The following is a 17,154-nucleotide window of genomic DNA, read 5'->3' as shown; positions in this document are numbered from 1 at the left end:
TGCTAAACAACAACTTTGAAGAATCACTTAGTTGTTGGAGTTTAAATATTAATTTATGGTATAATGCTACATATCAGAGGAACTTGGAGCTGCAACCAATCAGTACTAGAAGGGTTCATCATGCTTAAAGAAAGAATGTGCGAGTATAACAAGAAAGTCTAATATAGCCAAAGAAAAAACTTTTTCACATAGGGAATAGATACAGTGATGTGTCCGTTCACGTGTTTCTACACTATGTGTTTCTACACTTATTCTCCAACTTGATCAATGCTTCATTTAAATTAAACAGTTTTGCAAGTATTTCAATTCAAGCCAAATTATGTAGTTATCAAGTGTGGGACTGGCAAAATTCAGCAAATATGAAACTAAATTTAGAATATAGTTCATGTATGCATCATAAAACAAGCAGAAAAATTGAAAGAAATAGAATCCAACCTTTAACATCAAGGTAAAAGTTCTAAAAATCAAGGTTAAAGTTGTTTACTTCAATCTATTTGATAACACCTTCAAAGCACTAAACACCTACTTTGGTTGTTGATAATATTACTGAATTTACTGTGAATAATTAAAACCTTGTTGAAAAGGATAACACCAGCAACTAGCATAACTTCTGCAGTGGGAGAAGTTTCAGAGACAATACTCCAGTCAAGGAATGGGTTAATAAATGGAATTCAGCACAGATTTGCTAATGGCAAACAATGTTTCACCAACTTGATCTAGCTTGGTGAAAAAAAAATTGAGAGGATTGATGAAGGTAGTACACGTGACACTGTATGTGGACTTTCAAAAGTGAAGCATCATGTAATAATGCTTTTTATTAAAATGCAAGTCCATGACATGAAAGAGACAGCAGCAGCAAGAGGAAATATTGGCTGAGAATAAGAAAGCAGAGGGTAGTGTGAGTAATTGATTTCTAAACTAGCAGCAAGTATACAAAGCTGTTCACCTGTGGTCAGAATTAGGGTAGTTGTTCTCTTTGATATCAATTAATGACTTGGGTAAAGCAACCCATGGCATGTTTATAGATGACATTAGGATGGTAACAATGAGGCCACAGGAGGACATAGGCAGATCAATAAAATGGCCTGTGAAATTAAGTGTGAAGTGATACATTGCAGTTGGAATAATAAGATGAAAGCTGAAATGCAGTGTACCATTTTGGAGCCTCCACATGAAAAATGATGCTAGGAATGGCCTCCTCTGCTGCTTTCTTAGCTCTGATTCAAGTTATTAAACAAGCCCCTCTTAGATTACTATGCCCAGAGTTAAACATGATTAAGGAATAGCAATTCCACGAATTCAATCTTAATTTAAAACAAGGATTCTTTATGATATGTAGGCATTGCAAATAATGCAACCTCTGACATATTTCATTTCTCAACGTTTTCTGGAATTTTGAGTTAGATTAGGCTATTCATGAACCTAAGAAATCTCATTTTAAAAATTGAAGATTATAAGAAGTGGGCTGAATTGACCTGGGAATCTGATGAGATGTAGTATGCATGGGATCATGGAAGCTTTCACATGGGACAGTGCTCTGAAATGAAAGCAATCACCAATTTAGAATTGGTTTCAATCTGCCACCTTGCTGTTCTTCAACAAATAACCTACTTGTAGAACACACCAAGAAAAAATGCAAATCTACCTATGGAAACAAAAATTGACCAGGAATACAAAAAGAGAACACAATGGAGCCCAAATTTAAACATCACTAGGGCGAGAAATATATTACAGGCACATCTGTCCCACAATATATCCCTCTGTTCCTACCTGAAGCTTCTGATGTGGTAGCAGGCCAAATTGTGCTTCAAGTTTAAGTTCACCCTCTGGGGATCCAGATGGTATTGGGGATTAAAGCAGCTTCATGCAAACAGTTTGAGAGGTAAGTATAGAAAGGCTTCAACAGAAGAGCCTTACTTTTTTCCCCTAGAAGTATGATCATGGAGCTGCCGTTTAACCTGTGTTTCATTGTTTAAATGCCAAGAGTCCAGACAAACCCACACTGCTGAAGTCCTCCATTGTTACTTTGAACATTGGAAGGAATCTATATTTCTACACATCTTGTGTCTCCTTTCTGTCCTGCTTTTGCTCAGTATTTCTTCCAGGTAGAAGTGATAAATGGCAAGAACTAGATTCATTTTTTTTCCTGCTTTCTGAAAATAGTGCGATGGCTAGAGATGGAAAATTTTAAGAAGCAATAAAGAACAGAAAAATAGTTACATACAGTTTTCCATCAAGATAACCTTGATGTTAAGGACTGAGATGAGCAAAATATAGAGTTTCTTCCCCCTTTTCTTCACCTCCTTTGTCTCAGCCCCCTACCTTTTCTTCCCTTTCCCTCACTCATACATCTTCCTTGTGGTTCAAGCTCCTGCATCATGCAATTGATGTACTTCAATGGAACCAGTTGTTGATTAAAGATTAACAAGCTGTAAAGTCAATATCAAGTTATTTGGAGCTGCCAATGGTATCTTACACCTATCAAATTTTTGGAAAAACAATATTTTAATCAGTTTGCCAATAAACATTCTAACACCTATCACTTTAGTTTCAGAAAAATCCAAGTTTGCTGTATGAGATATTGAATGAGAAGTGCTTTCAGGAGCTCCTTCATATTAGCACTCCTTATGAAAGGCATCTGAATCCATCTTGTTTTAGTTCTTCATCTTTGGAGTAAATTGTTGAGAGTTATTGCTGTACATCATACAAAAGAACAAAAGCAATTTTTTGCCATTCAAAGCTGGTCCTGAAAGATTAACTCTGAAGTATGTGTGCCATAAGTTCTTAAAGGCCTGTTAAATTTTGTATACAATTCCCCATTGAATGCATCACTACTTTTGAAAATGACCTGTGTTAACCAGTAACACAGCAAGTACAGCACCTTTTGCATAATATCCATAAGCACTTGCCAGAGAAAAAGGCAGCAAGCATTATTTTATGAAGCACATAATATTTCTAAAATTCATTTCTGAAATTGACTCCCAGAGCCGATGAAAACTAGCAAACTGACAAAAACGGATACAGTATTATTGTTGCGAAAGCTTCTTCTGCTTTTCAATTGCCAACCTCCAAAGTAATGAATGAATTTACTCAGGATTAAATGGCTTAATATTCATGAACTAAAATAATAAAAAGGTATGATTCTATTTGGGAATGGCAAAGGCAGAAAAACAAAACATGCTAATTGGCTAAAGAATCAGAGGAGAAATGGGCAGCGTTTTATTAAAGTCATTAAGTTAAAAGGATTTAGAATGCACTACCTGAAAGGGTGAAAGTTGGTTTCAACTTTTATAAAGGAATTAAACTAATACCCAAAAAGAATGTATTTACAGAGCTAGGGAATAGGGTAAGAGTGTGAATTCAATCTAATTTCATTGAAATATCACAAGCACAATGGGCTTTAGTGACCTCTTTTTCAGGTATTTGATTTTTAGACATCATGCTAGCTTGTCAATATTATTTTAGTAGTTGCTGTTTGGTATATATTTAATTATTATTTCTCCTGAACCATGCAGAATGTGGATGTCTCAAAGAAACCCAGCATTTACTGCCCATCCTGAAATGCCCTTGAACTGAATATCATGCTGGACCATTTCAGAATATGGAATATGGCACACAGTTAAGAGAAGAATATCATACTGAAATGACAAGACTGTATTAAAAAGCAAAAATGCTTTTTAATATTACTTCGCTCCTCAGATTTTCTTCAGGGCAGCAGGTGGATTAGAAGTGTTGCAATTTCAATTCTCTTGCATTTTCTTGACACTAACCTTTCCATCGTGAAGCTATTTGCATGACTTATGACATTCCCAGTATGCAAATGAAAGTCAAAGTGGCTAATGTATAAAATTACAAAAAAAATTTGCTTTATAATTACGATTGGTCAACGACAGTATAGTTTATTGAAAAAATCTGAATCTTTAATTCAATTAACACTGAAGTGTTTATAACTTTGGAAAGCAAAATTTTTTGTCCACCATAAGTATGAAAAAGAACACAATACGCACAATGGCTCTTGATTAAAAGCAAATATTGCAAGTCCAATTGTAGTTGTGAAGAGAATGATGGAATAATGTTTTAGCTGTAATTTTCTTACTACCCAAAGCATAAATCTGCTGAGCATTTACTGTTTTTATTTCCGATTTATTTAATTTTTGTTTCTTTTATTTGATCCTTTTTGGGATGAAGACATCGCTGGCAAGGCCAACAGGCCCCTCCCTCAGTGCCTCCTGAACTGAAATGCTGGCTTGGCCATTTAACAGGGCATTTAAGAATTAACTACATTGCCATAGATCTGGAGTCTTCATGATGCTATATTTCCTCCTGGAAGGGCCTGCATGAGCCATGTAGGCTTTTACGGAAATCTGAAGTGCCATCACCATCATTGCTGATAACAACATTTTAGTTCAAGGTTTACTGAATTATTTGAATTTAAATTTGTCAGTTTACATCCCAAAATCAATGGTCTTGTTGCTGAATTCTCGTCCAGCAACTTAAACATCATTCAACAAGGTCCCTCATGATTGGCAAGTTCAGAAGGTTAAGTATATTGGATCCAAGACGAGTTGGTTAATTGGATCCAAAATTGACTTGGTGATAGGAGACAAAGGTTTGTGGTGGAAGGAGGTTTTTCTGATTGAAAATATGTGAATTGTGGGGTACTGCAGGTATTGGTGCTGGGACCTTTGCTGTTTGTGATAATAGAAGGGGTTTTAAAGGGGATCTAAGGGGTAAGTTTCTTTTGTAAACAGAGTGGTTGATATCTGGAACACTCTGCTAGTGAGGATGGTGAAATCAGACACAATTACTACCTTCAAAAGGAAATTAGACAGACACTTAAAATAGGCAAGGCACAGAAGTGTATCATCCTAAGAGGCAAGTGGGATGAGTGTAGATGAGCAAAAAGGTTGACAAGGACATGGTGGGCCAAAATATGTCTATGCTGATGCTATGACTCTATGACACACCCAACATAATTGCATTTCATACTGACCCAATTTTGTTCTTATCCTTGTTTTTGTTGCCAACACGGCTTGTGGATTTAATGTACAAGTGGCGGTGTAGTTCATCAATCAGGACCATGTGCATGTTCAGTTTTTTGCTGTGAAGCTCCAGGCGTAGGTCACTCAGCCCTTCCACTTGCAGCAGCTGTCCCTCTAGAGAATCTACTGCAGAGACCTGACAATACAAGAGAGAAGCCGATTAAACAATAAACGATGGCACTCCTGGCCGTAACCATATGCAAACAATTATGAATGCTGCAACCATTGAGCCACACTGGATATTAACTAAATATCCGTTTTCCTCAAGTGGAATAGCTCTGACAGAATTGTGCCATCAAGCAGCAACTTTTGGCAAGCTCAAGCTGTCCTACTTGCTGGGTTGCTTCCCCCTTTAAGACTAGAAAATATGGAAAGTCATTCAAAATTTTAAAATACTTTTTATTCATTTATAGGATGTGGACACAGTTGGCAAAGCCTTCACTTACAGGCCATCACTAATTACCCTTGAGAGGTGGTGATCATATATGATGGGAAGCCAATCTCACCTAGTCAAGTGGAGGGTGATCCATCATGGTCCCAATTGTGCCTTTACATGGTAGAAAGGTTTGAGCAACAGGAGGTGAGTCATTCCCTGTAGGACACCTAGCTTCTGTACTGTGTGGCTATTTCACTTGAGGTTCTGCTTAATGGTGACTCCTAATAGAGATAGCAAGGGAGTCTGCAATAGTTATGCCATTGAATGTCAAGGATGGGTTACCAGACTTGTCTTTGTTGGATATGGTCATTGTCTAGCACATGTGGCATAAATGGTACCTGTCACTTTTCAAGGTGCACCTGTGTTGTCTAGGTCTCGCTGCTTGTGGGCATGGACTGCTTTATTTTCTGAGAAGTTGTAAACAGAATTTCAAATCATGCAAATAACACCACTTCAGTACTAATTTAAGAAAGGTCATTCGTGAAGTAGCTGAAAATGGTTGGGCAAAGGACACTGCCCCAAGGTGGTCTGGGATTTGGGACAACTGAGCTCGAAAAAGCACAATCTTTGCGCAAGTTAAGTTTCCAACCACAGGAGTACCTACCCTGTTATGCCCATAGATTTCAGTTTTATCCTCAATATAATAGCCAAATTCTATATTGATGTAAAGGGCAATCACTCTTATCTCACCTCCGGAATTAAGCTCCTTTGTCCGTGTTTGTACCAAGGATGCAGTGAAGTCTAGAGCTCAATAATTACTGTAAAACCCAAACTGGGCATTAGAGAGCAGGTTATTGGTGTTTAAGTGCCAATCAATAGCACTATCAACACTATCTATTACTTGGCTAATAATTGATAGCAGATTGATTAACATTCATCCTGCTACTTGTGAACTGGACATACCTGAGCAATTTTTCTTACTGCCAGCAAGATGCTGGTTTTATAACTGTAAACATTTGAGTAGATGTGCAGCTGGTTCTGGAGCTCATCTTCGATACCACAGTCAGAATGCTGTCTCATCTCATAGCTTCTGTTATATCCAATGCTCTCATTAAGTGGAATGAATCAAATAGGTTGAAGACTGGTTCTATAATGGTGGGGATCTCAGGAAAAGTCCGATTATCCTCTCAGAACTTCTAACCATAAGTGGTTTTGCATACTTCACCTTTCTCTTTACCAGTTACATGCTATACCTCACGATCAGAGGAAAGGGATGTCCTTGGGGTATCTCCACCCCCCCCCCCCCCCCCAATCAGTTGTTTAACTGACCACATTATTCATAACAGATGTGGCCAGATTGAAGATCTTTAATCTTATCTGTTGGTTTTGGGATCACTTAGTTATATACATATACCTTACATGCCTTTTAGCACCAGGTATTGAACCTATCCATGATGGTGCCTCGCTTTTAGGTATGCCTAATTCTATTCCTAACATATCTTTTAAACCTGCCTTGATTTTATGGTAGAGTGATGAATATACCAGTCCATGAGCTTACAAATTGTGGTGATTGGTCTTTGCACCAGACAGGGATGCGGCTTGGAGTCAGTGGATGGGGCTGTAGTCCAAAGATCAATTTGGAAAGATCAATCTCCTATTCTCATGGAGACACTCAAGATTCTGAAAGGGTTTCAAAGAGCAGATGTTGAGAGATGTACACACTCCACTGGAAGTAAACAAGTGGAAAAGATAATATAGGGTTTGCCATTAAGGAATGAAATGAATAAAAATATCTTTCATTTCAAGGATTCTTAATCTTTGAAATTATCGATCTTGGGATGCTGATATTTGAGTATATTCAGTGCCAAGATCAATAAATTTTCAGTTACCAAGAGGATCGGATAGGAAAACAAACTTGAGGCACAAGGTTGCTCACAACCTCATTTCATGAGGCAGCAGGCTCCAACTGCCATGTGTTCTACCACTGCATCTACTAATGTTCAATCCCACAAAAATTCATTTTGTGGGAAAATATGTTTCTTTGAAAAACATCACAAGTAGTAACACTGCACAACTCTCTGGGTTTCTGAGTTCATTAAACAATCATAATTCCTCAGTAAGATAGTTCATTAAATCAGCTTGAAAATAATTTACACAAATATTTTGAATTGAGAGTACAAAATAATGTTGCCTGGGAAGGTGTTACAAATCCATTCATTCCAATAACAATGCAACTGCAAGAGCTGTGAAAGACTTCAGCTCTCCCCAAGGGATCCATTTCTTTGTATTTGCCACAATTTGATCCAGTTAAAATAATATCTTGGAAAATGGACAAATGGCTATTTTGCCAAAGTGTGCAAATAACTTCAACAAAAAAGCTGGATTGCAGCAATGCCCATTAAGATGTTCTTTAGGTTTGTTAAGCAACTCTGTTTTACTCAAAACAGAATAGGTCAGTCATCCAATAATGCTAGGAGCAGCAGTTTCCTCTCAGAGAATGCCAACAGCCTAGCACAAAAATTCAAACAGTTCATTGCCTGTCCAAATGGTTAAACACAGAACAGTAAAATTAAAAAAAAAATCAAACTAATTGAAGATGCCGAAAATCTGAGAAAAACAGAAAATACTGGAAAAACTCAGCAAGTCAGGTAACATCTGTAGAAAGAGAAATGTTTCAAGTCAAAGACCCTCCATCAGACATGAGAAAGAGAGAGCAAGTTAGTCTATATAGCAAGGAAGGTGAGGGGAGGCACTGGGTGGAATAAAGTGAATGTCTGCAATAGGATGAAATAATAGTCATGCAACCAGAAGCTCAGTCACTCCTGCAGAGTGAGCAATCACCACGTTATGTTCTGTTTCTCCAAGGTACCAAATATTACACCAAATGCAGTACACTAGATTGGAAGAAGTGAAAATAAATTGCTGCTTTGCTTGGCAAGACTGTTTGAGTCCATAGCCAGTGGGAAGGGAAGAAGTGAGGTTAAAGGACAGATATTTCATCTAATGCAGTTACATGGGAAAGTGCCAGATGATGGGTAGGATAGGAGAGGACAGAAGAATGGAGCACGGAGTCATGAAGAAAGCTATCTCTACGCAAGCATCTCTACTTAGAAGGTTCGGCATGTCCTGCCTGACCACTCTAATAAACTTCTACAGATATACTGTTGAAAGTATCCTGACTGCAGGAACGCAAGAACCTGCAGAGAATAGTGGACTCAATCCAATAAATCACAGGCACCTCCCTTCCCACCATTGAAAGTATCCACATGAGGCACTGCCTCAGAAAAGCAACATTTATCCTGCTAGCATGGGCTATGCCATCTTCTCACACCTACCATCGAGCAGGAGGTACAAAAGCCTGAAGTCCCACACCACCAGGTCCCAGACCAACTACTTCCCTTCAACCATTCGGTTCTTGAACCAATCTGCACAACCCAATCACTAACTCAGTATAGTAACATTGTGACCACTTTGATCATTTTGCACTACAATGAACTGTGTTTAATTTTTGCTTCTAATTGTGTTCCTTCTTGTATAATTTATGTGTAATTTAGGTTTAATTTATGGGTTTCTTTTGAATGTTGTGCCTCTAATGCTACAAGCAAGTTTTTAATTGCACCTGTGCATACATGTACTTGTGCATTTGACAATAAACTCAACTATTCCAAAGAGTCATAACTCAAAAATTCTTCCTTGCCTCATACTCAAATCAGCACCCTCTTATTCTAAGACTACTTCGTCTGGTCCAAGATTCTCTATTGAGAGGAAACATCCTCCCAGCATTTACCCAAGCCCCCAAAGAATCTTATGTACTTAATAAGATTGCCTCCAATTCTTCTAAACTCCGATGAGTACAGATCCAACTTGTTTAACCTTTCCTCAAAAGACAATCCGTCTATATGTAGGGATCTTGATGAACATTTTCTGAACTGCCTCCAATGACAATATAAACTTCCTTTAATATGGGGATTCAAACTGTACACAATACACCAGATGTATTCTCACTTGTGCCTTGTCCACTTGTAGTAAGACTACCCTCCCTTTATACGCCAACCACCTTGAAATAAAGTCAGCCTTCCATTGGCCTTCCTGATTACTTACTGTGTGTGTGTGTATGTATATATATATATATATATGTTACATATATACACACACACACACACACACATATATATATATATACACACACATACACACACTAGTTTTCTGTACTTCATGTACATGGATCCATATATCCCTCTGTGCTGCATACATCTGAAGTCTTTCTCCATGCAAATTATCAATGTTAACACACTTGCTTCCAGAATGAACCACTTCACATTTTTTCCCCACATTTGCCAGCTTTTTGCTCATCAACTTAACCTATCAATGTCTCTCCATTAGCTAATTGTATCCTCCCCAAAGCTTGCCTTACCCTCTACTTCTGCATTATCCACCAGTTTCCAACCTGAAAATGACCCCGTTATCCCTTCTCACTGCTTCCTGCTAGCTAGCCAGTTCTCTAAGCATGCTGACTTTTTATATCCAACAAGTAATGTTTAGCATGGCACCTTGTGGAATGCCATTTGAAAAACCAAATATATTGCATCTACTGGTTTCCCTCTATCCATTCTGGCAATACTTCCTTAAAGAGCTCAAATAAATTTATTAGGCCTGATTTGCTCTTCATGAAGCCACACTAATTCTGGTTGATTGTGACTTGGTTGAAATAAATTGAGATGCAATCCTGGTACCAAGAAAGGAGATTATATGAATTCTTGAGGAGCAAAAGGATTGAATAAACGTATCGTAAGATAAGATATCTTTATTAGTCACATGTACAGCAAAACACAGTGAAATGCATCTTTTGCGTAGTGTTCTGGGGGCAGCCTGCAAGTGTTGCCATGCTTCTGGCACCAACATAACATGCCCACAACTTCCTAACCTGTATGTCTTTGGAATGTGGAAGGAAACCAGAGCACCCAGAGGAAACCCACGCAAACACGGGGAGAACGTACAAACTCCTTATAGACAGCAGCCGGATTTGAACCTGGGTTGCTGGCACTGTAAAGTGTTAAGCTACAGGACTGCAGTTTATGTAAATTTTCTTGTATTCTCTTCTTAGTTATGATTGCAAAATTCAGTACTGTTGCTTAATCACCCTCTTTATTGAATGGTTAGATGCTTTGATTAAAGAGCCTTTCTTCGAACCTGTGACCATTCTGGGGAGTAGTCAATTTTGTCTTGCAAAATGCTTACAGACACCAATTCTGAATTTGTTTCTTATTTGAAAAAGCTGGATATGTTAGAGATCATATAAATATTTGATGAAAAAGATTATAGGAGCTCTTACAAACACTGATATTGGAAACAGATCTGGTATTGCTAATGATCGGAGGAAAGGGCTCCATTATATAAAGTTACAAAATATAAAATTCCTGAGGAAAATATTAAAAGATGTATTTTTTTTCTCGACTTATCATGACATGTAACTAGTCTGAAACAAATATAAAGATGTTATGGATTACCTGCAAGGCTAATTAGTTCCGCATTATACATAAAAGAATATTGATTTAAGCAAAGCACCAGAGGGCAGTGATTGCATACAAATCCATGCTCAGCATGAACAACAATCTTCCAGAAAGTGGAAAGGTAGATATTGCAAACAAATTATTTGAAAAAAAAATTGTCAAATATATTGGATCTGAAATTTAAGCAGGCATCCAATGTTTTGTTCTGCAGTTCTCATCATTTAAATTTACTTCTACTGATGACACTTCCATAATTTGCCTTAGGTGATCCAAGATGTAGACTCTTGTTCCCCTTGGGAAACAAGGCATGCCAAAAAAAATGAACACTTGAGTGAAAAAAAAGAGGAAGAATGAGTAAAAACTAGGGTAGAAATTACAAATTCTTAAAGACAACTTGCCACAAGGTCAACAACTCCAGAATACTCCCTGATTGATCAGACTTGGTGACTGTACTGTTATGAGTGAATGAGATTATTTACATGTAATTTATAAATAATTATCCTTCCTTCTCTGCATTTTTCTGGAATTAGCCTCGTTTTACTGGTGGAAGCTGCTGTAGCTTGCTTCCTCTGCTGTTTAAATACACTGGATGGCACCCTGCCGCAGCAGGTAGTTGCAGAGTTCAGTCCTGATGCCTGCTAGTATCTGTATGGAGTTTGCACATTCTCTGTAACTCTGGATTTTTCCTGGATACCTCCAAAACATATGCTAGTGAGTTCATTAATTGGTTACTGTAAATTACCCCTAATGGAGCTCTGAGAGATAGGGTGAAGTTGATGGCCACGTGCGAGAGAAAAGCTCAGAAAAATATGTGGAGGAATGGAATTGATGGGATTGTTCCAACAGCCAACATGAAATTGAATGGCTGAATGATCTCCTTCTGCGTTGAAAGAAAAATATAACCTGTACATTGTATAATGGATATTTTACTGTGAGTAACACATGACCCTCCCACCACCAATTTCCAATTTTTTGGCTAATACAGTGTTGGAAATAAGTACTCCACATAAAAAAGTTAAAAGAAGAATTGTGGCAAATGTATTAGGAGGCAGGCAACTCTACACATTGATTTGAAGTGTCCACAATCGAGCTCTTCCCATCCTCTTCCATTGACTCTCTGCCCACCACAAAGGAAACTAACATTCTTTTCCTCCTCAACAACTAAATTCCAACAAACAAGTGTCCTTTTGCTTGGATTATTATCCCATCCAGTTTATATGTTTCTTTAATAAACTGGAAATAAATGGTTATTTCTTAGCCTTGCATTATGTCCAAATGCTAACATTCCTGAGAAATACAATGTCTCAGGTTGCTAGGACGTTCAAGGTCAAGAAGTTCTGAAAATAAATAAATCGGAAAAAGAGCAATAATAATCTGATGCTACCACTGCATTTAAGACTAGCAATAAGCTTTAGGAGTAAATTTAATGTTTGCAGTGGTAATTTACTCCCATTAAACACTAACAGTCACGTCACCATCTCAAATGCAAAACCAGTAAAGTTCTGAAACAGCAGACTTGAAATAAAATTTGAATTACTATTTTAAAGCACTTCAAAATGATGTTTGTAAAATATATAATGAAATGATACATCACTTTTCAATAAAAATCCTCTTCTTATCACTTGACATTACAACAGCTTCTATCACACCAAAGTTCTACATTTTAAACAGCTGCCACAAAGAAAACAGGAAGTAGAATTCAAGGGCTCATCTTCAAATTATCACCAAAAAAAGTAAGGATTAAACTGTGCGATGTATAAAGTGCCTCCAAGTATGAAGACCTTAAATGCAGGATGATCTTGAATTGAACCAGTGCAAATTATGGCCTTGGAGCATGTGCTGAATCTCCTGCTTTTTAAAATTCTTGCTATTTAGCACTTTAAAAATCCTGATGATCTGAAGGTGACAATATAAATTAGATCCTTCTGGGCAATATAATAATTATCTAGCAAACCACGGTTAATAAAGCCAAACTGATTAAGGACCAATTTAAGAATCTCAAAAATTCTCTGAACTGCACTCTCAATACTGTTTAGTTCATAAAATAATAGGCATCAAGGATTTCTTTTTGAAATGAAACATTTCTATTCCCTATATGGGCAGAAAATAATTTATTAAACAATTAAGTGCAAATGGTATCTATCCCCTTTATCCTAATGTTACATAAAATACCAGGCTAATGGGAATGGTGGCATTGTGGTTAAATGACTGAATTGATAATCCAAACACCTGGACTAACGATGCAAGGAAACAAGTTTGTGTCACCATGATAGCTGGGGAACTAAAATTCAATTTATTAATTGGTATCAGTAATGGTGACCATAAAACAGTCATAAAACTGATCTAGGATTTAGGGCAAGAAATCTGTCACACCTTCATTTGGTCAGGCATCCAAATGACTCCAGACCAACGTATAACAGGGTAGATGGAGATAAATGAACCACTTACATGGCCTTTGAAGAAACGGTCATCAAACTACGATGGAAAAAAAGAATAAAACCAGACATACCACCCAGGATCAACTAAAGCAACAGATTCAGTTCAGATCTCGCAAATACATTCCAAACCCAGTCAACCTTGCAAAGTCCTCCTCACAGGCATTTAGAGATGGTAACTAAATTGGGAGAGTTGTGTCACTGTCTGATCAAGCATAACTTAATGACGACAGTCACAGAATCAAAATTTTCACACCACTCAAGTTCCCTGACATCTTACCTCGTGGTCAGAAACTTGGGAGCAGGACGTGACCCACGTCATGGAGCAAACAACAAACTATCCTGCACTTCACATCTTCTACTTTTCTCCCTCACTCTTTAAAGATCAAGCACATTCTCCTTCATTCTTTGGAATTTATCATTCATATGCTTCTTAATTCTGCCTTTGCTGTTTGCTTTTCAAACACGAGGGATCAAAAGGTGCCTGTTTGAAGGTACAGCTTTCCTTAACGGCATCTACAAAACTCTTAAAACTTTGTTCACAAGAGTCCAACCATCACACAAACATATCTAAACCTGAAATACTACAAATGCTTGAAATCTGTAATAATGCAAAGTATGCAAGTAAAACCTAGTGGGGACAGCATCTGTGGGAACAGAGTTTGTGTTTCATGTTGAAGACCTTTCTCGAGGTCTTAAGGTGGTGAGGGGCAGAAAGAATAAAAAGGAATGCCTTTGATAGGGTGGAGAACAGGAAAAATTGATTGACACGAGTAGTCATGACATCAGCTGAAGGGTAATGGATAATAAAAAGTATACCTGGGAGATTTGGGAGGGGAGTGAAAATGGGAGAACACAAATGTAGTCTGAAATTAGGAAGAGTAAAACAGAAATTAATTCAATGTTGAATCCAGAAGGCTGTAAATGTGCCAAGTCAAAAGAGAAAGAGCTGCCTCTTGAGTTTATGTTGAGCTATGTTGGAATAGAGTAGGAAGTCAAAGATGAAGAATCAGAGTGGAAATAGAGTGAAGGATTACAGTGATAGGCAACTGGAAGCTCAAGTTCAGCTTTTTTAACTGAATGGAGATGTCCTACAAAGCGGTCGCCAAATGTGGGGAAACCAATTGCAAAGCAGAAGTCAACAATTCATCAGCACAAAACTAAGTACACTAAATTAGAGGAAATACAAGATTGTTGGTTCAGCTGGAAAGACTGATGGGTCTCAGGACAGCAAGAAGAGGCAAAAGGGCAGGTGCTACATCTCCTACAGAGGAATAGGAAGGAGGCTTAAGAGAAGAAAAGTGAACCAGAGAATCCCCGAGGAAAATGTATGTTTGGAATGCTAAAAGGAGAGTCAAGCGGAGGATGTGCACGCTGGTGGTATCTTAGAAGCTAGTACATTGTGCATTAAGGCTGGGGGCCTGGTGAGGCGAGGACACCAATGTGTTGTAAGTAGTGTTGTTAAGAGGAAAAAAAAGCTTTCATTTCTCAAGCTACAATAAGCACCAGAGACTATGTGGTTTGCGAAATTGTTTTGTTGCCAAGTAAAGGTTCTATGATAAGTAAGAAAAGAACTCCTAGCCACTCAGCCCTAATTTCCAAGAAAGCTGCATACCAGATATTTGGCAATGCGGGGACAATTTTTGTCTGAGCTAATGTAAAGAAGAATTTTCATTCTCAATGATTAAGTAACTTAGAAAGATGTACCTCTTTCTCCCTAAACTATATAATTCAAGCAGCCTATCAACGTGGGAAACCTGATAATTCAAATACCTCATCCTAAGCTTTCCAATGTTTACTTTTTTCAAACAATGCTCCAAGGTTAACAGCTTCATACTCAGTTCTTTGTCTGAACTTTATCCAAGGCCTCCACTTCCTTACCTTATGAGGGGAAGAAATCTGACATAATATTATAGAAGAGGCTAAGCCAAAATTTTGTACAAGGCCATTAACAAACCTTGGTTGAATCACATTTGGAATATCAAGTTATCATATTGTAAAATTGATTTAGAGGTACCAGGGAAGAGTAAATATTTGCAAGGCCAGTACAAGAACTGGGAGATTATATGCATCAGTGAAAGATGAGACACTTCCTTGGGAAAAAAAGAGAAAGCCAAGGGGGAAGAGCTAATAAGGTTGAAATGATCTAACAGAATTCAAAGACTGAATGCTTCCATTTATGTGGAAGAGCAAAACTAAAAGACATCAATAAAAGATTATCAAGAAAGCAAACAGGAATTTAAAAAGAACATGTCCCACAGGGACAAGGATATGAAACACTTTATAACAAAAGTAATGGACCATGAATTTCACAGTTCTCCCTTGTTTTCCCAGTTTGAATTTTGGTGCAAGTTTCCCTGCAACTCTTAAGAACAATTAATGACTCCAGTGAGCCGCTAAATATTTACACAAGAAGCTTGGATCTCTTTTAGACATGCTCAGCTAAAGATCAATAGGCTTGTCTGATTTGAAAACTCTTATTCATTCCAAGATGATATCTGCATCCAATTTGACACTTCTAGCTTAACTATGAAGTTTTAGCAGCATTCACTGTAATGAAGCATGATCATTGGACTGAAGACCAGTGCCATTTCTCAAATTACCCAGTTATTCATTTGATTGCAACTTGCGAGAATTTACTGCAGATAAAATTGCTTCCATGTTTTGCCTACTGAATAACAGTGTATTAATTAAAATTCCATCAATGAAATGTGAAGAACTTTGAAAAAATTTCTGTAAAAAATGCTAAGGGTGCAATATAACAGCTTTTCAACAAAAGTGGTATTTAAAATTGTGATGTGATCTCATGTTACATTCCCACCACAGTTTTACTACATTCCCATGCAATATTGAAATATTAAATCATTTTTACACTCTGGACTTCAATCCCATTCACAATCCAGAAAGGGAGTTCCTCATTTACTCTAGATTCTACCATTAGTGTTCAAGTCACTCATTACAAGATGCCCATAATGGACCCTGAAGGGCATGGGATGAAATCTGTACAAAGACTGCTAAAATAAAGCCACAAATTCATTATCTAAGTGAGTCATTTGACCTTTCAGTAGAAAAACATAAATGGGAGCACAAACATTTCCAAACTAATATGGTCGAATTAGAACTCAAAGGTGTTTTGCCAGAAACAGATGCAAATAGGTATCTCAATGTGCTATTCCAAATTCAGAAGTATTATTCCAGGTGGTGTCTAACTGTAATCTCCTTAATGAACTTCAATGAAAAATTGTTTCAGGTCATAAAACAAGTCAAATTCTAATCGCCATCTGCATATTGAAGACAACATGAGAAGTAGAATTTGGGAACCTCAAACATGCATCACTCACAAAATAGTTCCAATTATTTTTGGGTGGTAAAGGATGTATTTTTTAATTTCCTTTTTAAGTATCATTTATGGTATACGTGTGCATATATACATTTACATGCAAGCAGGAAACTAACTTCAATGAGGAAAGTTTATTGCTAATTAACAAACAGAAATGTAACAGGAAAATAATGAAAAACAAATCATAACAGTGTAAAGTATTTTTGCTGCACACTTCTGCAGCAGAACTCAATTTATTGATGATGTTTTACATGTTTGATGACATGCTTCATATTATATAAAGTGTATTGCACTGAATATTCAACTTTCTGAACAATGAATTACAATGAAACAAAGTTCAAGTAAGATTCCATTTCAAAAGGAACTATCTTTAAGTAAATGTTAGACTTTGTTGAAGGAAATGTTATCATTGGCTATTTATCAGCTGATGAAATTGTGTACAGTAAGCAAC

General features: G+C 37.3%; 1 protein-coding gene across 1 annotated transcript in view; it reads right to left on the bottom strand.

Annotated features, from left to right (window-relative positions):
- Positions 1 to 17,154, bottom strand: part of exoc4 (exocyst complex component 4) — a 374,968-nt gene that overhangs the window by 345,307 nt on the left and 12,507 nt on the right. Inside the window, 1 exon segment of the mRNA XM_052034230.1 lies at positions 4,994 to 5,178. Within this exon segment, the coding sequence (XP_051890190.1) occupies positions 4,994 to 5,178 (185 nt within the window).

This window comes from Pristis pectinata, chromosome 19 (genome assembly GCF_009764475.1).
Source record: "Pristis pectinata isolate sPriPec2 chromosome 19, sPriPec2.1.pri, whole genome shotgun sequence".
Classification (NCBI taxonomy): domain Eukaryota; kingdom Metazoa; phylum Chordata; class Chondrichthyes; order Rhinopristiformes; family Pristidae; genus Pristis; species Pristis pectinata.
This window is presented reverse-complemented; position numbering and strand designations above follow the sequence as displayed.